The sequence below is a fragment of the Gordionus sp. m RMFG-2023 genome, chromosome 2 (genome assembly GCF_954871325.1).
Source record: "Gordionus sp. m RMFG-2023 chromosome 2, tfGorSpeb1-WG-v2, whole genome shotgun sequence".
In the NCBI taxonomy this organism is placed as follows: Eukaryota; Metazoa; Nematomorpha; class Gordioida; order Chordodea; family Parachordodidae; genus Gordionus; species Gordionus sp. m RMFG-2023.
In genome coordinates this window covers 54895611-54921740 of record NC_088776.1, presented here as the reverse complement: position 1 = coordinate 54921740, position 26130 = coordinate 54895611, and the positions used below count along the sequence as shown (strand labels likewise).

The 26130-nt window shown below is 29.7% G+C and overlaps 1 protein-coding gene across 1 annotated transcript; it reads right to left on the bottom strand.

Moving 5' to 3' along the window:
- LOC135925447 (guanine nucleotide-binding protein G(s) subunit alpha-like) lies at nt 1-25530 on the bottom strand. The gene is made up of 11 exons (XM_065460771.1): nt 25211-25530; nt 16108-16180; nt 12660-12714; nt 10520-10639; nt 7490-7587; nt 6781-6835; nt 4337-4410; nt 3673-3852; nt 2852-2982; nt 2152-2219; nt 1-1298 (listed from the first exon to the last, which is right to left on the bottom strand). Exons 1-11 carry the CDS (start codon nt 25347-25349, stop codon nt 1152-1154), a joined length of 1140 nt encoding a protein of 379 aa, XP_065316843.1. The 5' UTR covers nt 25350-25530; the 3' UTR covers nt 1-1151.
- Nucleotides 25531-26130: the final 600 nt, after the last annotated feature.

The following is a 26130-nucleotide window of genomic DNA, read 5'->3' as shown; positions in this document are numbered from 1 at the left end:
CCCTCGTAAAATTTGCCAAAAATTGATAATAAGGTTCGCAAAACGTTAACTCAAATTACCTTTAAAAAAAATCGTAATTTTTTAAAAAGGGCATTGATTAAGTCAAAATACTGAAAATTAATTTTCGTTTTAAATAAATTATAATTTTTTTTTTAAAAAAGGATGTGTATAATATCGATCATATTTGTTGGGAGGAGGAAAAATAACATCTTTTTAATGGTAAGCGCCATTTATATGAGGAAAAAAACAATAATAAATATTATATTATAAGAATATTTTTTTAAAAAAAGGCTTAACAAAGGGGGGGGGGAGAGTATATTAATGAAAATAATTGACATGATTTGTAGAATGGGCAAATTAATAAAGAATGGGATTGACTGAATATCATCCATCCATCACATTTTAGATATAAATAATTAACAAAATAAAAGAAGTCTAATTACTGTCGGAATAGGTCTAAGGGTTGCATATTATAATATTATTTATCAAATGTATTTCACAAAAAAAAAATTTTTTTTTTGAATAGTTTTAAGGGATAGGTTGTCGCGATTACATTAAAATGTTGTTTTTTTCAAAATTTTTATTTTCAAAAAAGAAAAATAAAAGCGGTAATATAAACAGCTCCATAAAATGCTAATACTTTTAAAAATAAATTTTTTTATATAATATACATTCAAAAACTATAGGCAAGAAAATATACATTTATGGTAAGGAAGATTCATGAATCTATATTTCAATTTTATGGACAAGAAAGTTTGTCAAAATTTAAAGAAAGTTATGTGCAAACGGGGGCAACTTGGTACAAAAATAAAGCGCAATAATTTGGAAAAATAACAAATCTTTTTAAGCTAAAATGCTAACGAGAATCTCATCACTGCTTTACATTTAAGTTACGAGAAAAGTTATGGTTATAACGTATCCTTAATGTATCTTTTTAGAAATATATTTTCCTATTAGTTAGAAATATTTGTGATTGGCAGGCCTATTTTTTAAAAAATAATTTGACATTGTCCAAATTTATGTCTTAAATCAAAAGGAATTTTTTAGGCATGTAGTTTTGAAGAGGAGGTATTGGGTGATTGAGATGAATAACTTGTACGCCCTTAATTTAAGGGGTGTGGTATTGTGAGGAAGCCATTTTGAAAATAATTTCACAAGAGTTCGTATTGTCTTAAATGCATTCGTTGGATGATGTCACGACAGTCGTTGAAGACCCTTCGTATGTTTTCGGTGTCGACGGCGCACGTGAAATGAGGGTAGCAATAATGTTTTCCGTCCCCGCTAGACGTGCTTATTTTCTTTATTATACATATAATAAAAATTAATTAAATTCTATTTTGCCGCTTATTTTAACGTGAATCAATCGATGGTTCTTAGATTACTTAGCGAATAGCACATTTTTTTTAAATATAATAAATTGCCCTTTATAGCTTTAGAGTATTATAAATAAAATTTTTAATAATTCTGTTTCCTGTTCTATAATGTAATCTTGATAATGGGCCCAAATCAAGGTAAAAATATCATTTTTTTCATTCCCATCACCTCCTTTATAATCATTTAAAATTTAGATTATTGCTAAGACCATACTCATAATGTTAAAAGATAGCTTGCCAAAAAGCTCATAGATTCTCGGTAAAAATCTAAACATATATTATTAAATTTCATTCGCCTTTAATATATTTAGAATTATAGTAAAATCGTATTATTTAATTTATAGAGGTTGTCTTGATTTATTTTTTTTATGAATATTAAAAGATTCACGTAAAATGAATGCTATAAAATAAAAAGTAAGATAAAAATTGAAAGTTGAGAAATAAATTGTCTATTTTATCTATATAATTAAATTATTAAAATTAAATGAATAAAAAGTGTTTTTTTAGTCATTTAAAAAAAATAAATAATATAGCCTCCATAAAATTTAGGGTGTGACATTATGTCAATTTTTTTTTTAAATAAATTGTATTTCGCATCGGTATCTTAAATCCAATATTTATTAGGTATTTCTATCTAGACAATTTACAAAAAATAACAAGCAAATTCAAATAATTTTATGTGATATTTATAAAAATATAAATAAATAAGCGGTACTGGCCATTTTTACAAGATGCCTTGTATTTCGTCCAAATAATTTTAAATGAAAATAATACTCACTAAGAATTCGTCCCGAATAAAATATTTGGCTCGAGTCACGAGTTGATTTTCGCGGGGTTCCGCGATTGCTACAAATAAATCATTTATTTCGAAAATAAATAAATTAATCTTTTATAGCATCATTTTCCATTTTATAATTTTAAATTTATTTTCTTAAACAAATTTGAAATGCGTAGAAATTAAATTGATCATCTCAAATGAGCCAATTTGAATATTTAAATAATAGTTATAATATATTCTATGCGATACTCATATCAATTATACATAAATTAACTGCGTATTAGCTTGACTTAAATTTTGTTCTCAATTTCTGAATTCTTTTTAGAAAAGAAGCCTGCTTTGTTATCGAAAATTATAGATTTTTAATATTTAAAAAATGCGTTTGAGGGAATATTTATTCCTAATATTTTTTTAAATAAAATCTAAAGAATCAACTATCTAGAAACAGCTATTTAAAATTATAATCAGATAAAAAAAATTGGGGGGGGGGGGATTACAAACCCGGGATAGGTACTCTTACAGTCTCCTCTAAAATAGGTAGTTTTTTAAAAAAAAAACATGTATTAACAAATTAAGAATAATTTTAAAAAAATATGCAATTTTAAAAAAAATAATCCAATTTATTTTCTTAATACTTTCTTAAATAAATGTTCTAAAATCTTCCTGGTATAAACAATTATATAAAAATGTCAAAATAAACCATCGGGCGGTGTTTGATAAGTAGCGAAATCGGGAAAGTATTCTTCCAACTTGGATTTCCCAGCTAAAATTTTTTCGGCCAAAAGGTCTTGTTTATTGAGGAATAGAATAACGCTAATGGTTCTCAACCAACTTATTCGTAAAAAAATAAATATAAATCCTGGTGAATGAATGAATAATTTGATATTTAATTCTTTAAAAAAAATTAAGAAAAATTTTCCCTATAACCTCTCATTCATAGTTTAGCGCGAATTATACGAAATCCGCGCCAACTGTAAATGCAGGGTAGATAGAACATTTAATTTTTAGTATAAAAAACAATTTCAATTTAGTATATATATTTTTTTTAATGATTTATATTGAGTAATAATTGGATGCGATTTACAAATCGTCGAAAGTTATAATAGTTTTCTAAATCTACTTATTTTTTTTGTTGCAAAATGTATTTTATTTTCTCCATAAATCAATCCTTCAGGCACTGTCATGGGTCGACTTAATTTGCCATACTTAATAGCTTTTTTATTAGAGGTTTAAAAAGGTTTTTGGAACTAGGACACCCTATTTTGGTTTGTTTTAAGTATTTGGTGGCTTTCTTTTGATTTTTTAGCAATTTAGTATTAAGTCGACCCAGAACACGGCCTCAGTACTGTATTATTCCTTATCAATAAAAATACTAAAAATATAATTTTGAATAATCCTTTATTTTCATTATTATGGCGTGATCTCCTCCCATCTAAATACGAAAAAAAATGAATAAAGAACACTAATTGGCGAAATATTGGAAAGGGGGGGGGGGGGGTAAATAAATATTTCTAAAAAAACCGATTATTCCAAATGGTCTTGAAAAGGTCGAGACTTTCCCTCAACCTATTTTGATTGGGGTCTTCCCTAAGGACCATGTTGTAACTCGAACATTCCGTCACGTATATGATGGCCGTAACGTCGTTGAAGCATTGAATCCATTTTCGACGTTCATCACGCTGACCGCCCACGTCGAACATGCTTTAATAAAAACAAATACGCAATTATTTCCGGTATATAAAAAAAAAATTTATTTTAAATTTCTGTTCCTAAGTTGATTCGTCATTATTTTTTGTTTCAAGTTCAACATTTGTAGGATTAGAGATATTGGTTCATAAATGAGATAAACCTCTCACGAATCATCAATTAAGATTGTTTCTTCTTTCTAGTGTTCTTTAAATAGCTCTATTTAGCCAATTTTAAACAAAAATGTTAGCCTATTGAATATACGCGAGCCTCGAGATTTTGTTAATAAGATGTCCTTACCTTTCTGATATCTACGAGCAAAATCTCTAGGCTCGCGTAATAAGTTTCGCATAAAATATTGGGTTAGCCGTTTTTTTTCCTCAAAAATCGAGTACATTTAAAAACACTACTCCCTCCTATTCCTTCTAATTTGATGTATTACCCATCTTTCTCTTTGAGTATGAAAAAAAATATATATAAAATGATCCAAGATTCGTACTGGAAATTGACCCGATCAACTTGAAATTTAGTTTCGTATATCCCGGATGTTATGACACGGCATCTAAGAATGTCCTAATTTGATTTATTTCAATTTTGATTTTAAATATTAAAAATAATAAAGACGCCAATTTTTTTAAAGCTTATTTCAGATAGACTCATTTAAATTTGATAAATGTTCATCTCGATTTTCTGCAAAATTGATGATCCTACAAAAATGGCAATTGTTATCCGGTTCTAGACCTGCGCCCCGAGGATACCATCGACAAACCTAAGCGAGTTTTAAAAACCTAATCGGCGGCTGATAGTGCGCCGGATTTTAGCTACCTTAAACATAGCAGGAGTAAATCGGCGCTCCTCCGATATAAATTTTTAAATAGGTAATTGCATTATTTTTAAGAAATGCTGAACTAAATTAATATATACACTACAGAAATATCGGTACATTTTTTAGATCTTTATTGAAAAGAAAAAGAATTATAAATTTAAACTCAATTTTTATAATTTTATAGTTATTGTATGAAAATAATTTTATTTAAATTTGTCCACAAGGATATTCTCCTTGAATTTAACGTAAATCAAAGAATTTTTTGGGTAGGGTGAGAAGATTCGAAAGTTTGATCCTCTATTTTATACAATCCATGTCCTAAGAATGATGCCTTTTGTTTAAATTTGAATGGTAATTTGTGCTTGTCGTAGAATGTTTATTTGCTAACTTTGTCAAATAATTTATATTTGTTTCCTCTCGCTTTTCAATCTCTATAATTACTAATCTAATTTTTGATATCTTAGATCTAGAAAAGAAGTAAACATCTAGATAATTAAAATAAAAAATTAAAATGCTTGCATAATTAACTTGCAGATCGCGAACAGGAAAATAGTAACGCAAATTTTTTTTAAAACATACTTTCCATAAGTGAAATGATTTCCTAGCTATCATTATCATTTACTATTAAATGCGCTTCCCATTTCACTTATGAAAAGTAATGTCAAGTTCAATGTAGGCTTCCTTTTTGTGAAGCTAGAACGTGTCAACTGTTTTTTGAAAGATTAATAGTCCCTTTACAAGTCCGATTAATAGTTTGAAATAATGTTATCCAATTTAATAATTATTCTATTAGCTCCAGATATGCTTTCGAGCATAATTAAAAAACTATGCCATCTGGTTTGAACATTTAATTTTATAACTATCATTTGAGTTGGCACGTATGTCATTATGATCACGGGAATCGCCTTTTTGAAACGGGAAAACGATCTCCGTGTAGTTTCCACCATTCTAGTGGGTTTTTATTATACGTTATTCTCGCTTCTTTTAAATATGTTTTAGTGTACCAGATGTTAGATCTTTTGTATTTATGCACTTTCTCTGATGACATTATACAATTACAATAGGTGATATTGACCAATCATTAAAATGAAAATGTAAAAAATATAAAAATTATCAAAAAAAAAATTATGCGCCGGCGTGATTTTCATAAACGGCGTTGTCTCGGCGTGATCAAAAATATAGGCGGCCGGTATTCGGTCAGCGCATAGGTCTATCCGGTTTCATAAATTAATAAAAATAAGTAGAATGGAGCTCCTTAAATTTTTTTAGCCTGATTCCGTAACTAGCTGGATCTACAAAAAACAGATGAGATTAAGTTATCATATGTTTAATTTTTTTAAGGAAAGATATAGGGTTGCACCGACATTTTTTAACTATATTGAAATGACCTAATTATATAAATGTGGGTGTCAAAGAATTGGCAAGAATATTGGCAGCTAATTTATGCAAAATACATCTTGGAATATAGATATTATTAACATCACAACTTGTTATAAAAACAAAAAAAAATTTAAGGAAGAGGTTTTAATCGAACGATTTAAAATTTGTCCAAAATTAGATCGGTTTTGCAGGTCAGAAACAATAGGCCGATCTTATTTGCCGCTAACAATCCATCCTTGAAATATTTTCATATTTTTATTTGATAACATAAGGTTTTTAAAGTGTTATTAACATTCCAAGATGATGGTTACGTATTAAAAAAATATCTATTAATCTTGTGCCAATTTCGAAATTTAGACATATTTATAAACAGTCCGACATTATAATATCGGCAAAAAATCGGTGCAGTCCTAGAAAGATACGTTTCCCAATGTCAGTTGTATTATTAGCCCTCACAATCACAAGGGGTTCAAATGACCTTTTTTTAATTATTTAGAAGATATTTTGATACTTTAGGGAATTTTTCAATTTTTCAGGGTGGTCGATCCCTCCTGCTAGAGTGTAGGATACTGGCTAGTAGTAAGGATGAAGGAAAAATAGAGTTTTTATAGAAAATAAGTTGATTTTTATCCCCTATTTTTTAAAAATTACTTCTACGAATCAATTCCCATTAAAAAAATAACAGTTTTACTTTATATATCCCTAATTTTAAAAAAAATGAAACAATAATTAATTACTTGTTCAGACGGTGTATAGTCACTTTTACGAACCATATCGATGCGATCTAAAAAGCTAAAGAATATTTAATATAAATAATTTAATATGAATGAATCACCTAGCCTTACCTAACATAATCATAATTCGCATAATAATTTTTAATCAATCCCCTTTCTTAATAAACTTTAAACTAGCTAGGTTTTTCTTTTAAAATCTTATATTCTTCAATTATAAAGTTTAAAAAAAGGGAATGTTTTAACTTGAAATTAAGAAATCTTTACGACTCCATTTTTTTAAAAAAACAAGAGGAGATATTGGTGGGACATCAAGATTTATGAGTTAGAATGGATTACTAAAAATTTAAAGGCGTTAGGGGTTTGAGATCTAAATCGAGCCTAAATACCATAAAAAAAATTTGTCATAGCCCCGAACAAAAAATTATTTTCAAAAATTAGGCTCACCTAAGACCAAGGTAAATTAAGACCTCAGGGAGGTAGGGTGGGGTCGAGCCCTGCATATAATTATTGGAAGGGGGGGGGGAGGAGGTTATTGTTTGACATCTAAATCTCGAGCGATCTAACTCTGGGGTGGAGGATTAATAATTACCTCTTCGACAAAGGGCTCCAGAAATACTCAATTCATATTATTATTAAATTATGCATTTGCGTTATTGTTCGTAGTATTAGAATAAAGGAGAGGGGGGGGGGAAGAATTTTATATAAAAAAAACTATTTCGCGGAGTCGATGAGTTGGTATTCGTTGGAGCGTTCGAAACATGCTTGAACTCCGGCGTCCGCCCATAGCGACTTTGTTGCGTCGTAAAATTCCTAAGTTTGTATATATTTTTTTTATTCACGTATCATAATAAATTATGGCATAACCTTGGAAATATTGAGCTAAAGTTCATTTGATAGGGTGAATAAAGATTCTATAATATAACACGTCGTAACGTATGGGGAATACGTATAGATGGATTTTTAGATTTCAAAATGGAATCTGACCGAGTAAGTCTGCAAGGCCCAGTCCAAAGGTCTTGGTAACAAGATCTTAGGACCGGCCGGGGTAACTTGGACTAAATCATATTACGGGCTGGGCCAATCTCAAAAATCTCTACGAACAATTTGGGCCGAGCTGATTTATATTTACCTACCCCATAAATACCAGTCGATACCGCCACGAATTTTTTTTATCCATGGAATGCATTCAGGTAAAATTATATATTTTTATACTCAAATTTAAAAAGAAAATCACTGTCCGCATTAAATAAACTGAAAATGGAAGTCTCCGAATCCCCATACTTAGCCTGAAAAATTCAAGATTGTGCCCCCAAATTATGGTTCAGAAATTTATAATTGTTTGGTTATTATGAGACTACAGACCAAGCAGAAGCCAATATATAGGCACCCACCAAACCTGGGGTAATATGGACCAAGGGCAAATTCAGACCCCTTTCAGAAAATCAGTTTTGATTAGGTTCTGTCATCAAAATTCCTACTAAATATACCTTTAAATTTCTTGAACTCTTAGGTTCAAAACCCTGGAAAAATCAAAAAGAATTACCTTTCACCTTTACATAAAAAAATATTAATTGCTAATTTGAAGTGAAGTTTCTTAAATAAAAAAAGTGTTCTTTTCTTTTGAAGTTTTCGAAATCGTCATTGGTCAAAATTAGACCAATTTAAAATATCTTTTTTACATATATTGATTTATCATATAGCCATGAAAATGGTGGTCCTTGAAATTTATTTAGAATATCTTATTATCATCACGATCGCCACAATTCGTTAAAATATCGTATTAATTTACCCTTTTTAAAAATATCAGTACAAGGTACTAGGCAAAAATATTTTTTCAATGTTTCATTACGACGCAAGTTAAGAAAAAATGTAGTTATTAAATCCCTTCCTGGTTGGTTTGAGACTCGGGATCAAGATTTAGACCTCAAAAAAAGCCCTCATACAAGGAGATGGCCTTTGCCCTCTCAAATCTATTCATGTATTCGTCCAACTCTATACAAACCCTATCTCCTCCTTATTTTGTTACTAAAGTCACTTGCCCTAACGGATCTGATCTTCTCTCCTAAGAACAAGCCACATACCTTTTCTTCACTCTTATGCAGGTAAGATATTTTCGACCAATCAGACACAACCCACTTGTCTATCATTCATATCCCGGATGCAGAAGGGTAACATGCCGAATCTAAATGGAAGCGCGTGTTTTGCAAAAGCGCATAGCCAAATGTGATTAATCTACTATTTCTACTGGAGAGACCTAAGCTTGCAGGCGTTTGCTATAAATTCATGTGTATCTTTGAATTGAGTACCAAAAAGAATGAATGACTTTAGAAGATATGTTACGTGTATGGAATGATGTTTAGATTTATGAATCCATGAATGATAGACAAAACCGTTGTGTCTGATTAGTCGAAAATACTTTACCTGCATAAAAGTGACAAAAGGTATGTGGCTCGTTGTTAGGAGAGAAGATAGGTTAGTATGGGCAGGTTTGAACATCCGTGTGGAGATGAGTATATGAATATTAAGAGATTTGCAAGGGCAAATACCACCTTGCTTGATCTTAGGTCTAAATCTTAATCCAACAGCCTCAAACACATTAGTACATTGTGCCGGAAGGAATAATCGTGCTGATAACGCGAAGGTCGCGAGTTTAAGACTCGTCTTGGCCGCCGAAAAAGTTATCTTTTCATACTAATAAATTTTAAACCAAGTTTTATTGAACAAAATTGTTACTTAAGGTATATAAAATGATAACATCAATTTATACAAATTAATCATTAAACGTATTATAAACAATTAAATAAATAAAAATTATATTATCCACCAGGTTTACTAATATTTACGATAATTACGGCATGTTGAGGTTTATCAATACCTCAACATGTCCCACCTTTTAAGACTTTGCATTATCCCCAATCGTTTAGAGGAAGAAATCGAGCATCACACTGACAAAATCAAGCAACTCCACACAGTACCCATTTCGCAAGGCTTGGAAGGAGCCGCCTCTTCTCGAGGTGATGAGGACCAGATTCGCCATAAGCCCTCCCCTCGTTTGCAACTCATAGCGACTAAGCTGAAAGGGATAGCGGGCAAGTACAAAAGTGTAGCTGAATAAAATGAGAGCAACATAACTAAAACAAAGTAAACGATTTTAACTCTCTAAAAGGACAAGGAGAAAACGAATAAGGGACACCGAAGCAATCAGAAAGACGAATATGATAATGAGAAAATTGAAACCCTTCAGCAAAGATGAAAAAGATAAGGGAGCGTTGGAACCAAATACGACCAAACAAGCCGGTCATCAATATAAGCAGTGTGACACAGAAACGGCATTCACTAAATAAAGGATTTAAATTTACGTGAACAGCGCCAAGGCACTCAGGGAAATAGTAAGGTAGAGACGCAAAAAATTGGGGATAACGCCGTCTTAATAAGTGGGATATGTTGAGGTATTGATAAACTTTATTTCATTGGCTATTGTTAATAATATGCTTAATGATAAATTTGTATAAATTGATATTGTTATTTTATACGCCGTAACAATTTTGTTGGAAATTATATTTCCCTCTAATTTTAGCACAGTTAGTCGTTAATGAGAATTTGATTGGCTCCCAAAAATTTTTTTGTTTTCAAATTAGGGATTTGCCCAAATGATCAAGAGCACAAATTTGACAAGTTTTACTGTATGTTAAAAAGGACATAATTTTAGTGGGATGAGAAAAAAATAAATAAAAAATTAAACGTTGGAATAATTGAATTCGGCTTGACTTGCCGCATCCTGCACAAATTTTAGCTTAGGCACGTTTTCCGGATTGGCTATGGCCACGGGAGGCGTGATAACGTTCATCGCGGAGGTAATAGTCTAAATGGAATTATTTAAAATAAAAAATGGTGAACCAATTCCCATATTAATTGACATCACGTGATCCATAATATAAATTAATTAGTGCTTTACTTTAAAAAATTAAAACTTTATTTATCCTTTCATTTATTTTCAAAAGAAGAAAAAAGAAACGTTATTAACTCTCGTTACCCCCACCCCCTCCCTACCAAAGAAAATTAATAACGAATGGGAGTTACGTTACTATTCAGAAAAATAGTAACGAATGGGCGTCACCTTTTCCCCTTAAAAAAAGTAACGCCATCGTCAGTGAGCAGTTGAAAATTCACTCGGCCCAAAGCTGTTGTTTGAGCAAAAAAGATCTTTGTATAGCGATAGTAAATTATATTACCCTTCATTCACAGTTATCGAGAATTAGCGGCAAAGAATACAAAAAATAAAGCATATTTATATTTCGCCACGAATTAGCGGTAACTGTGAATGAGGGGAGAGTAAAGATGCAACTTAGACAGTTGAATCTTAACACATTATCGCATAGTGGAAGAATACATAAAGCATCTCCAATTTTTGAATTAGGGGTGTGAAGATACTATTTTTCGGAGGCCGATCCGATATGATATCACCGATATTAAATTGATATCGGCCGATTACTGATCCGATATCAATGATTTTGTTTGTTACACGTATTTAACATACATTTTAATTTTTTTAAAAAAATATATAACATAACATATCAGTCAGTCATTTAAATTTACCATTTGAGGCTTATTTATTTATGTTATATTTGTCAATGTAAAAGTATGTAAATATTGATAAATCATTTATATTTTACAGAGACCTGCAGAGATGTCATTTGTACATTCCGGATTTTTTTTTAAATATATTTATTTTTAATTTTTTTAAGTTAATAATGGCGATTTGGTTTTAAAATATAAGGCCCGGCCCGGGTATATTTAAAAAAATGAAATACGGCCTAGCCCGTTTACACGGGCAGGGTTTGACGATGCATTCATTAAAAGTGTACGCCAATGAAAACAGCTGGGGACACCATTTTGATTACCCGTACATTATTAAAAATTTTAAACGAAAGGCCAATTTGTTCCTATGTCTGACGCAAACTTTATTAAAGAATTGCCTGATCATCGAGATAATAAGGAAGCAAGTTATCAATTTAATAGTTTTTAACATGAGAATGATTACTATATGGGTTACTAAATTGGCGAGTCTAGCTGATTTGCATTCTGCGAAGCTTTCAAATGCATTATTATGAATGCATAGTCAGTCTAGGTATTATTATATGTCATTGGTTCCCACCTAGTTCTGTTCATGAATCAATATAAATTGTTAGATTAAAAATTATTTATTAAGTTTTAAAATTGTAGGCCGTCCTTTCAAAAATGTGAATTAAATATTTTATTAAATTTTTAACAATTTCGATTATTTTATTTAAAAAAAAAAAAATTTCCACCTCAATTATATAAGAATGTTTTTAACTTAATACATAAACATGTTTTCTTAAATATTAATAATTTTTACAAAAAAAAAAACTAAAATAAGACCCTATTTTTATCGGATCTAATCGGTATTATAATATCGGCCGATGACCGATATTTAAAAACCGATAAAAAATCGGCCCCATCCGATAAAAATAATATCGGTACATCCCTATTTTAAATAAGAGGTAAAGGGCTGAATTTATAGTAAGCGAGATTCGCTCATATGATGCCAAATTTTTCGCTATGTAATTTACAAAAGCAAGCCAATGATAAGTAATAATTTTTAAATATCATGCAAAATGATGCCGCGAAAACCGCTCATTGCTGTGATTTTCCTGAGCGAATCGCGTTTACTATAAATGCAGCGTAAGGGAGGGGGGGGGGGTTATAATATGGAAAGCGAGAAGGAGGATTATAAATATAAATTTTGCGAGAATAACTATAATAATCCTTTCGGTTAGTCAAAAAAATGCTACTGTTAAATTGGAGAAAAAAAGTAAAAATAAATCCTTTTGTTTTTCAATAAAAAAAAATATATATTTTACCACTATGGCGTCTTTGATATTTCGTCGGATGTCTTCGACCTTTTCCTTCTTTTCTCTATAAATTTAATATTTTTTTTATACAGAAAGATGTCTTAATAAAAACCCGCCAAAAATTAATCCCTCCCTCAAATTTAAGCGATTGTTGGCATGCGAAGGGATAGATCAAAGTGTTTAATTAGAGGTCGATATATAAATGAATTTTGAAAAGGGAAAACGCAATCCACTTCAGCTCAGAGCGATGCCACTAGTGTCGTTAAACGGCTCGATTTAGCACATTTTGATTTAATATTTTAGCCAAAAATAATATTAACGCAAACCTCGAGATTTAGTTAACAAATGTCCAAACCTTTCTATCAACTATGAGCAAAATCTTCAGGCTGGCGTAATATTCTTGCGGCTAAAATATCGGATTAATCGTTTTTTTTAAAACCGAAATATTTATCAAACACTAGTTACCACCCAATTTAACCTTTTAATATCAGGTTCAGAAATTATTTTAATAAAATTACAGTTTCTTTCGATCCTTTTTAAAATGGCAGGAATTAAATTTTAATGGTCGATAAATAGCTAATTTTGGCTTAAAAATCTGATATATTTATAAACTATACTCAACTATTCCTATAATATACAATACACCCACTTTTTTTAACAAAACCCAAGACAATTTTTTGTGTTTCATCAAAACATTGGTCGTCGTTTATCAAGTCACATATTTACAGTATGACTTTAATAAAATGTGGACCGAAGTTTTTAAGTTTATTAGCACCAATCAAAAAACGGTGGTACTAAGTATGTTCACTCCAATTGATTTAACGCTTAAATTTAAAAAAAAAACAGTCCATTTTACCGCAAATGTAAATCGTTATAATATTGGAGTGATCTAATAATAAAAACTAGCCTTTATAAAATTTACTATTTGACAGGTCAAGTGTACAAAACTGCCAAAAAAAATGTTGATTAGGTTTTATTTTTTTCGAGGAACTTGAAACTGAAATAGCAATATTTTTTTTAAAAAAATAAATAATTGTTATATAGCGTTCAAAAATTCTTATAAAAAAACGATAGGTGGATATGGAACACTATAGTACTCAGCCGGTGATACACCAAAAAATTTATTAAATATAGATAAAATCCTAAATTCGTCTTTTAAACATTTTGATATTGCTTTAAAATATAAACACCGTATCGAAAATAATGAAATCAGCTGTTATTTTCAGTTATTTTTAGTAATAACGTAAGATCCGCTTAACTATAAATAAATAAAAAATTTCAACAACTTATTTTTAAAATTCTTCATTAATTAAGACCTCTAAAAATTTTGTTTTTTTAAACAAAATAATTATAATTTATATAAATTTAGATCCTCAAACGAGGCTATGATGTTAGGAATTTTAGATCAGGGATCATAATCTTACAAAAGTAATTGTTAAATTTTTGACGTATTGGTTAGAAAATGAGCAGATAAAGAATTTCGAATACTGTTTTTTTTAAAGGGATTTACCCTCTCCCCCTATAAGATGGTGTGGGTAAGCGGATTGGATAAGGGTCACAATACCGGGACGATTACGGTTTATGAATCTTAACAACGTCTATAAGAATGACAATCGGAATAAAACAGAAAACAAGTCTTGCGCGGTGTACCAAGACCCCAAAAGAAATGAAAGAAAGAATGGCATATTTATACAGAGGGCTTAGAACCGTTAAGTATAGCGGTTCGGTTCATTTCGTTAGTTTAAAATTTTATAAAGGTGTTGTTATGGATTTTTTTTTGAAGAAATTTTAATCGATTCAGTTTATAATTTATAATGGTTAATTTCGGTTCGTTCCGGTTTTTATAAATTTAATTTTTAAAAAAAATTAATCATAAACCATATATATATTTATCTTAGAGAAAAATCCTCTTAATTTATATTTTTACTAATTAATTTAACATGAAGATTATTTCTTATCTTATCAACTAGTAATTTGCCTTATCCATATTAAATTGAGTTTTATTAAGTAAAAACAATAAACTTGGTATTCATTGATATAAAGATGATGGCGATGTAATTGTAAAATAATTTTAACTTAAAAAAGAAATCACCAATTAAAAATTGCCCCCCAAGGAAAATTAAAATTTCAAATTTAGGTTAATAATTTAAAAATTAATTATTTTTAAAAACCGTAATGAACCAGTTATAACAGTTCAGTTCGCTCTTTCAATATTTTTTATAACGATTCGGTTCAAAAAGATCCATTCCGGTTTCGGTTCGAAGCCCTGATATATAAACAATCTATTTATTATAAGAACCCCCTCCCACCTTATCTAAGTATACATTTGTTAGTTAAAAAATTAAAATATGCATATTAACAGAGTTGTTAAAGGATCTAGATACAAGTATCTAGATCCTGTATCTAGATATTAAAATGTGGTATCTGTATCTAGATAGATTTTTGATTAAATAATCTGTATCTAGATATTATTTTAGACGTTGTATCTGTATCTAGATCTATTTAAAAAGTATCTTTTAACAACTCTGCATATTAATATTAACGTATATCACATCGATAAATACGCATACTGAATTTTGTGGGTAATAAAATACGTCAGCGATTATATAGCAATTTACCAAACAAGGCTCATTTTTGTAAAAATAATGGAACCCGATATCAATGTTACCTCTTTAACTCTAACCCTTATCTATTCACGAAGGTTAACTTCTGAATCTTAAAAAAAACTGGTTTGAGCAGGATTCGAACCCGCAAGATCGGGTCCTTAAACCACTCCAAAGTAAAAAAAAAAATTTGTATATAAGGATATTTATTTTATTTTTTTTAAAAACTAAGTCATAGTAAAGAATTTCGCATTTAGGAATAATGATGTCTAGGGCTTCTTCTAATCTTTAAAAAATTGTGAAGTCTTTAAATTTACTTTTAGATCGAAACCCTAAGCAACACAGACTAATTAGATGTCTTGATTTGAGTCGATTTTTAAGAGGCTAGCTCAATATTTTAGCCAGAAAAATATTTCCGAAACCTCGAGATTTAGCTATTAGATGCCCAAATCTTTGTACCATCTAAGAGCAAAATCCTCAGATTTGCATAGTAATTTTCTGGGTAAAACAGTAGCCATCTTTAAAAATCGGTTCAAATCGAGCCGTTTAACAACGGTACAAATGACCTTTTCTCACATCTAATAAATGACATCTCCACTAACCGACATCAGGCCTTGGTTAAAATCGTGAAATCCTTTTTTATAATATTTCAGTATGGAGTCTAATCACTGACAGGTAAAGACAGAAACGTATATATTCCTATTTTTAATAAAACCTAGAAATGTAAATATATAAACAACGGAAATAAGTCACCCCAATATTCGATTCAAACGATAATTTAGGGGGTGAATAATTAACGATGACACTCTTAATTTAACAATAATTATATAGAAGAAAAAAATCATATTCGTTACTCTGCGTCGAAACCGTCTACGTGCAAAATTCGCATCTGTTTTACGATCGTACTTTTTCCGGATTCTCCCGCTCCTGTAAAAAAATATAAAAATTCAAGATGTAAACGACAATCTAACAGTGAGACTTTTTTTTCTACGTCAAATTAAGTAAGGGATAGAGATGGCCCATGTGACATAACCATATGGCCTGACCCGGGTTAAAAAGGTTATGGGGCGGGGGAAGCAACTTGCACAAAGTTTGTTTAAAGGTTGTGCACGATACGAAATGCAATTGTTTGCGTTTTGCATTACCAAACGCAAACGCCACAATTAGGTTGCGCTATAAGAGAGAAATGGCATAAACCGATGCCATCAGATTTTAATGTGAAATTAAATATCTTTTGTAGGAAAAATAAAAGCTGGAATGTTGCAACGCGAATTTGTGAATTTTCCAGAAAGAATCGAATCGCCATATTTAGTCAGGCGATGTTTAGTAAAAAAAAATCTGCGCTTAAAGCTAGGATCTATTTCACGTAATACATGGCTAAATTTATCCTTATAAAACAGCATCGATTTTTTTTGAATAGTTATTCTAACTCGAAAAAATTTGTTATTTGGACTGAGGCATAGCAAAATCCGGGTTCGATCCTTTCGATCACCAGTTACTAAAACAGTGCATCAGGACATGTGATCTTTTGTATCACAAGATAATATTATACGAGAACTTAAAAAGAATTGTTTTTTTGGTACAATCTGTCAATCTTTGTGCCAATTTCGAAATATACACATTTATAACCAGGCCATTTTAATATTGGCAGAAAAATTGTGCAGCCTTATATAATATAATATAATATTGAGAACCAAATTTGACCAAAAAATGGGAAACATTTCCTTCCACTAAAAAAAACATTTTTTTATACATGAATGAATAAATCACGTTCACGATATTGATTTTATTAATAAATAATAATGATAAGTAAAAAAAAGTTGTTATTATTTTGTACTATGAAATGTTATTTATTTTTTTCTTTCGTGGATCTCGAATGGTATATCAGTAGTGTGTATGTTTTTGGAGAAATCAAATATTAGCTCTAATAATTTAGTTCTCTATTGTTATGCTCGTTGTCGCTTGATAACCCGTAAGCTAATCATTTTTAATCAATGTCTTACACTGGCTACTCAAAAAAAATTGATATGAAATATATCAAAAAACTGGTTGCTAAATAAGATCGTGTCCTATTTGCTTTAACTCCCAACCTAATAGAATGTGCCAGAAGCTTAGCTACTAAAATTTGAAACACTCGTGACTAGGAATATCGCCAAATAAACCCCCCAAAAAGCTCCATCTTTCATTATGTAAAAGGTATCGTAGGACTACTTCAAAAATTTTTTTTAGATATTTTGTCGTAACGACATTACGAGAAAATTTATTTTGATTATAAATGATATTTATGGTATATAGGTAAAGCTGTGATAGGTTAAACTAAATATCATATTTTTCTAAATTCATGGCAAATAATTATTATATATTAGAGCTGGGTGTGGGTCAGCTAGATTCAGTCCGCTTAAATTTTTGAAAAGGGTTATTCGGCCCGACCCGTAAAATAAATTTGTAAAGATTATCCTGCCCGGTCCGAAAATCTTTTTGCCGGCCGGGTCGATTCTTAATAAGCGGACTCGAACCCATTTAAAGCCGTATTTTATTTTATTTATCCTTAAAAGGTTATATGGGTTTTTTTATAAACAGCCATTAGCAGATCATTTTTAAAAAATGTCTACCCCCCTCCCCCGCCATTATAACATTTCTTATTTATTATTGTTTTGCTTAAAATTAAAGGTAATAAATTCAAAACTTTTTTGAAAATATAATAATTATTGAATTGAAATGGCATTGATTTTTATTATTATAAATAAATCTATAAATAAAAATGAAAGAAAGAAAAAGGTGTGAATTCAAAAATCGAAAGAAAAATAAATCAAATTTATTTTTCAAAAAAATATTGATTTAATAATAAACCTATCAAATCGATAAGAGAAATAAGAAGTTTTTAAGAGCCAATAACCCAAAAACATTCTTTTGCTTTTGCGTCATATCTCGTCTTAATTTTTTTGAATTAATATTAATCCTGAATAAAGCGTTCTAATAAGAAAAACAGATAGGACATTCTATATATAGTTTTTGATATAAGAATCGATATCCATAAAATACGCTTAAAGGTATAACTTAAAAAAAATAAAATACAATTTAGAAAGCTATTTAGAACAGAATTCTAAAAAGAAAAAAAAAAGACGAACAAGGAACGTAAAAGAGATTAAATTAAACATCAAAAAAATATTTGGTAAATCGATGCTCAAAAAATAAGCTTTTAAGCCCCTTCCTCCCACATGGAAAAAAAGAAAGAGTGACGCCTATGGTAATAAGGTTGTAATCGAATAATAAGAATATAGCAACCTTTAACATTAAGTTTATATATTTAAAAATATTCCATTTTTCCAAATACACGTGATACATTGTATCCGTCTAGCTAATTTTGTTAAACGGCTCAATTTTGCCAATTTTAAATTAAAATTTTAGCCAAAATATTAATACGCATGACTCGAGATTTCGTTAGTAGATGTCCAAATCTTTCTGCCATCTATGAGCGAAATCCCCAAATATTTCTGCCATCTGCGAGCAAAATTTCCAAGCTTGCGAAATATTTTTTTGGCCAAAATATTGGTCGAGCCGTTTTTTAAAATGTGAACCCTTTAACAAGGCCATGTCTGGCTACTAAGTCACCAAACTGGATAAAAAACCATAGTTTACAAGGGAACCGAAGTTCATTGAATTGTTTATGTTTTATTTAATAATTATAAAAAGAATATGTCTTTTTTCCGTTTCGGTCTAGATTGAAGACCGATTGCAAAAACCGAATCAAACCATGAAACAAACTATGAAAACCAACCCGTAGCTGAAACCGAGAAATACCATTTTCCGAATCCCCCCGAAAAGCTAAACATGATTTTGCGTTCATTTTTTTAAACAAAAATACACAAAATTATAGAGAATACGTTGAGCTTTGTCGGAAATGTTTATTTTAGCGGTAGCCTACTGAAATCCTTTCCATTTTCTAAATTAACTCGATCCGTTAAACACAATTCTAATATTAATATTTTTAAATTTGCGTTTATATAATAGGGAATGCGTAGTTTTCGGGGTAGCATATTTTAGTCATACCGAAGTGACTAAAATAAGAATCCCAGTAAAACTAAGATTCCTAAAAAATCCCATTAAGGAAGCTTATATTATATAATAATGAATCCTGTTTAGCTGTTCAATATAATTTTAAATAAAAAAAAACTGCTTAATTAGTTTTTAAAAGATTCTTTTTTTAATGACTGAATCCTAATCCTTGCTAATTATGGACTATTGTAAAAAAAAATAGATGCATGTTTATCTCTTCAAATATATGGATTTCTTATCTTTCGTTACCGGCGAATGCTTCGCCACACCCGATCGTAAAATAGGCCTACCGAACAAATAATTTTAATTTAGTCAAAAATAAAAGTCCCACTTCGCCAATTCAATCCTATATTAAAATTTGATGTCGGCAAGGTCTTGCCCCGCACTCGTGTCGGGTAACGCAGGAAAGAAAATTATTTGGAACGGGCCAGGCAAAAAAAAGTAACGGGCCGGGCTCGGCAAAATAATCATTAGAATATTTGAATTTTGAATATATATTTATCTATCCTTTTAAATAAAAAAAAATAGTGTTTTTAAATAATCCTTCAAATAAAATATTTGTAATTTCTTAATACGGTCGAAAAACCAGGATGGAGGCACAGAAAAAGTTAACTTGGAGTGAGACCGCGAAAGACTATATAATGGGAGGGCGTGATCAAAAATATAACCCTAATTTAAATCTTTTGCTCTTAAAACATGGTCAAATCATAGTTATGTAATGTAATTAAGCCTATTGATGAATTCTGATATTTGATAGAAGTGATATAAAATCCAAAAATTATCGTTTTTAATTTAACCACTACCCAATAAATAGTTATTTAATATGGTGTTCAACTGCATAAATATCGGGTTAGGCCTTAAATTAAAAAAACACGGACAGGAACAAGATTTATTAAACCGGGCCGAACCTTTAAAATTTTGCCATTTGCAGATATCTAATCCAAATCCGATTTGCTTTCCGTAAATAATAATGTATTGAGAACATTGGATAAGGGCCCTCTAATAGAGTGGGCACGAATCGGGTTATTAAAATCCATTGGGGAGTGGGTACCCTCTTAGTCATACTAGATAGTCAGCATAGTTGAGAAATGACTAAAAATCTTAATCTTAAGGTGCCCGCAGAAGAAAATCCGCTAACTAAGCTGCGCTATATAATTTATGTTTCCTATGAAGAAAAAAAGCCCCCGATAAGATAAGAGCGAATTGGTTAAAAATGGAGTAATTAACTCAGTTATAGATACAAATAATATAAAATATTATTCAAACTATTTGCAATATTTCTCGTGGCGGGTTTTTTCCATTCCTTCCGATTTCGAAGCCAATTATTCGGTCCAAAAATCCGAATCGAATACGAATGATACTATTATTCGATTCATATTTTTATGGGCCTTACTTAACATTTTGTTTTATTTGGCACAAATTGCATTTTTGCGTTTGGCCAGTAACGCACAAAGACTGAGGTTGCCATTTTGATTAATATAGTCGATTCGATATTTTAATCATTCTAATATCGTCTACCTTTTTTATTTCATGAATTTATAAATATTATATTTTAAAAGTTAATTAAGTTATATTTTTAGGTATTAGATATTAAAAATAAGGAATAAAAAAATGGTATCAAAAAAAGCAAACGTGTTTGCGTTTTTTTTAAAATGGTTGCTAACGCCAAAAGGCAGAGTTGTTAACGCTCCTTTTTAAAAGTAGCTAGCTCCTGCTCCCGCTCCTACCTTCTCAAGAGGAGCTAGCTCCCGCTCCTACATTTTTAAAAGGAGCTAGCTCCCGTTCCAAGTAATGGAGTGCCACTCCATAACCGCTCCTTTGATTTTCATTTTTTAGAAGGTATATGAAACAAAATCATATTTTTTTATCAAAACTTTATTTATATTAAATGATCTATCAAAATATTTATAACCTTTTATTAGCTTTTAAAAGTAATAAATTTTCTAAATTAGAATCTAACAAACATCCACGCCTCTCCCCTAAGACCTCTTTTGCAATACTAAATGGGCGCTCCTTTGGAGCATAGAGGGAAGCGAGGTATTGTATTTTATAAAGATATTTTTTAATTAAGGAAATTTCTCAAGAATAGTAATTTTGGTATCATTATTTAAAAAATATTTGTCCAATATATATTCTTCCTGATGATCAATTTCATGGAATCCTAAAAAATGTTCTAAATCATTTTGTATTTAAAAGAAAGATTTTTTTACTTTTAGATTCTTTTTTAGATTGAAGCTGCTCACTTTTAAAATCAAATAGTTTGATTTAAACACAAAAGGCATTTTGCCCTTAAATTTGTTTGATCATTTGGATTAACATCTTATAGAAGTTTAAAATATTTTTTGTATATTGGAAATGTAAATTCGATGATTTCTTCATCTATGATCTCTAAATCCATAATATCGAAAACTATTTTTTGTTATATATCTATAAAATGTACAAGATTTTCCAAAAAAATTTCAATATAAAAAGGAAAAACTTGATGTTTAATATTTAAAATGATTTGATGAAAAACCAATATAAAACTCGGCTAAACATTTAATAATGGATAAATTTAAATAAAATAAAATTTCATTTTTATTAAATTTTATAATTTAATTTATACATTAAATTTAAAGGAGCGGTGGAGCGGCGCTCCTCCACTCCAGCCCTAAAGGGAGCTAGCTCCCGCTCCCACTTCTCAATTTTGGTGTTTTTGAAAAAAATGTATCCTTAACAACTCTGCCAAAAGGCAATTTTACCAATGTGCATGCATTATTTGCGTTTGCAATGCAGCGTTTAAAACTCTCAATTTGTGCGTAATATGAAACTTCATTGTCTTTATTTTATTTTTTTTAAACAAACTATATCAATTCAATAGCACAAAAGGGATCAAATACTTTTCTTTCTCAAGCTCGCTAATTAATATATATTAAAATTGCTTTCATCTTATTCAAAAAAAATAAAAAAATAAAATTATATAAACCTTTTCAAGGTTAGGCCCTTCCTCCCCTTTCAAAATGGCATGTTATACGTATTAACCATGCCCCCTCCTGCCCCCCTCTTTAATTTTTAAAAAAATAATAAACGCCCTTGAGTGATGTGGTCATCTTACGCAGGTTTCATTGCATAGGGATTTAAAAGAGAAAGACAAAAAAATAAAATAAAATAAACAAAAAAAATATTGTTTTTTTTTGGAAATTTATGGTGTAGCTAAAAATAGTAACAAATTTTTTTTTCATAAACTAAAATATCGGCAAAAATAATGTTTTTTTTTAGTTTTGGAAGAGACTTGTTTTTCGTAGAAAATTGCGAAATATATAATTCGAATTTCATCTAATGTCGTTAAAGTGTGTGTGGGGGATGTGGGGGGGGGGGGGGGATAGGGGGGGGGGGGGGGGGTAGAATAACTATTTAACTTTTCTTCTTACAATATATGACTTCAGTAAATCCTAATTCGATTTTTGAAAACGGCTAATCCAATATTCTAACCAAATAAATATAACACAAGCCTCGAAATTTTGCTCTTAAAGGCACAAACCTTTCTGCCATCTATGAGCAAAATTTCCATGATGCCGTAATATATTTTGGCTAAAATATTAGGTTAGTTTATTTAAAAATCGGGCCGTTTTAATAACACAGCATTTCTAGAAGGGGTCAGATGGGTTGCCAGGTAAAATTATTCAACTGTAGTACGTTTTCGGGAAATTTTTAGGAGGCTTCATCCCCATATTAGTTTTTCTGACCTCTGGCCAGGTTAAAAAGTCTAATTTCTGGCCTAAATCACACTAGCTTTTTATTTATTTTCCAAATATTTATAAAAATATAAGGGCGGGGGGGGGGGGGTTAAAAAAGTTTAAAATTTATATAAATTCGCTAATATGGTAGAGCTGTTGTTAATTATAAAAACTCCTGTCCTTTTATTGATTATCAGATAAAATATAACAAATTTAAGATGAGGGGATTCAATATAAAGAGGTAATTGAAATTTCTTTTTTCAAATATAAAATATTTTATATAAAAATTTTCAAAAACATGATTTTTGAAAATAATTTAATTTCCAATGTGGGAAATTTTGTGAGAGTTTTTGTGGTATATTTTGGAAATTATAAAATGTGGTAGTAGTGTATGGTATATTTTGGCTTTTAAAAAAAATTGTGGTAGTCTACTAGTCAATTTGGTAGGCCTGGCAACCCTGCAGAGAAACAATCATTGCTATGAACATTTCCTTTTTTTGTTTCTAAAAATAATAAAAGAACCAACATTAAACTGTCAAGCAAAATGAGTTCTATTTTTATTTTGAAATAATAAAATGATTTACTTTATTGACCAATATCAAATAAAATTAAATATCTTCAGAATTGTTATTGATTCTTTTATTTTCTCACGATTATTATCATCAATGATTTTTTGTGTTGATCATCCATCTGACTAAATCCACGAATAAAAAAAACAAGACAGATTACGCTAAAGATTGATATGGCCAGCACCACCAATAAAATGTTTTCAGGTTAGCACATAATATTTTTAACTTACCTCACCATAAAATAATGTTGTAATAGTTGTCAAGTCCAGAATAATTTTATGAAGAAAAAAGGTCTTACAAGATTTTGGCCCAGACTTAGCTATAATTTTTTTTCCCCCATATAAAATCTTTATGCATGGCTTAGCCTATAAGCAAGGTTTTTGGAGATTCTTTAAAAAAAAAATTTTTTTGGATCAAATTACTTAAAATGATAAGTAAATCTTTTGTTATTTTCATGCATAAAAAATCTTTTAAGATGGAATCATCAAACTCTGCTTTTGGGTAGTGTTGTTAAACGGCTCATTTTGAGCCGATTTTTAAAAACAACTAACTAAATATTTTAGCCAGAAAAATATTGCCTAGGCCTAGAGATTTCGCTAATAGATTTCCAAACCTTGTTCTTTCTAAAAACAAAATCTTCAGGCTTGCGTAATACTATTCTAGGTGAAATATTGAGTTAGCCATTTTTAAAAATCTCCTCAAAATGAGCCATTTAACAACACTACTTTTGGCACTTTAGATCATGCTAATCTTTATTTCATTTGTCTATAAATTTTTATTTGCTAAATATTTTTGCAAATTTACTTTAAATTTTTGTACACTAATAATAGGCTGGGCTAAAGTTTTGAAAATTTTTCAAAAGCAATTAATAAAATAATGTTTTCTAAGTGAAAACTAATACAGACCGAGGCATACAACTTGTATAAACTATACTTTATCTGCCATGGACCAAGTTGGCCACAAGAACCAGATAAAATATTCTAATGGGCCAGTTGAGGCCAACCTCTAAATAGTGGTTAAGACCAATACCTTAAGGTATTGAGTTGGAGTATCAATCTCTGATTATAATGGTAATTTGTAAAAACAAAAAGTAGATTTTAAAAATGCTGCCTTGACTATCTTTATTTTGATCAATCCTCACCACATGTCCTTGACATATCTAGATATAGAATTTAATAGTCATCTATTAATTATTAATAATTCTATGCTTGAACTTACATAATTAATATTTAATCCAACTAATTTCATGTGTTTTAAATGATCAATAAATAATGTAATTACCCCTCCCCCCTCAGTGTAAAAATATTTATTATTTTTATTAGATTAAGCATAAAATATAATATGCCAAATTATTAAATATTTAGCATATAAATAAATAGTAATTAGTTATGGGATTGTAATATTTGATGAGAGCCAAATTATATATTATAATATTGAGATCAAATGATGATTTTTTAAAAAGAGAAATTATTTAATTAATGATTTAAACCTAACAATCATGCAGTTACAGAAATGTAAATATTCTTTTATTAGGCTTAACATATACATATTTTACAAATAAATAAAAATTGTTAAATAAATAATAATGTATTAGTCAAATGATCAATAATAATTACCTAATAACAACAATCTATGTGTAGCCCTGTAAATCTGTTTATCCTTTTGTAGTTGCTTCTCTATTTTTTTATTTGTTTCTTTCTGCTCTTTTTCATCTTTGTCATCCTCTTTAAAGGCTCCAAAACATCCCATTTTCATAGAATAATTATTTTAATGATATTTGCATAATTTATAATGACCTCTCGTTGAGAACAAACAGAATTTAATACCAAATATAGCATTCATTTATCTATAATTCATAAGTGACGGCTGAATAATGTTTATATATATTTTAAATGATTGTTAATATCCAATTTAAAGAAATATTAAAATTATTATGAAAGATTTTCATATCAAAAATTTGTAAAAATATATTAAGTCACTTATTTAATGAATTAATAAAACAGATTTTATGTCACTGAAGATAAAGACTATATAAAGTCATTTTACAGTCCAATACTTAATCGAAGACCTTATAGTAAATTTTAAAATTGCTATGACACCACTATAAAAATAGTAAAAAAATATTATGGTAATAGAGCCCTTGGTTAGATTTAATTTCCTTGAAAGAGGGAGTGAGGGAGAGAGAGCAAACTTATAAATAAAATTTAAAGGGTTCGTTTTGAGAGATTTTACAAAATCAATACTAATTAAATTGTATTTTTATAAAAAGATTCATGGATATCTTTTAAAAATGAGGTTTAGTGGTGAATAATGTATGAAAAAACAGCTTTGTAAATTTCAAGTTTTTTACTTTGTTGTTATTATAGACTATGCAATGAGAAGAGAAATAAAAAATATGTTATTAGTATATCGGGGGGGGGGGGGGTAAAGGGGGTCTCGAGCCCCCTTAAAATATTCGAAAAGTTACATCAAAATTTTGAAATTTCTTTTATATCAAATAAAGAAAGGTAATTTAGATAATGTTGGCTAAAAAAAG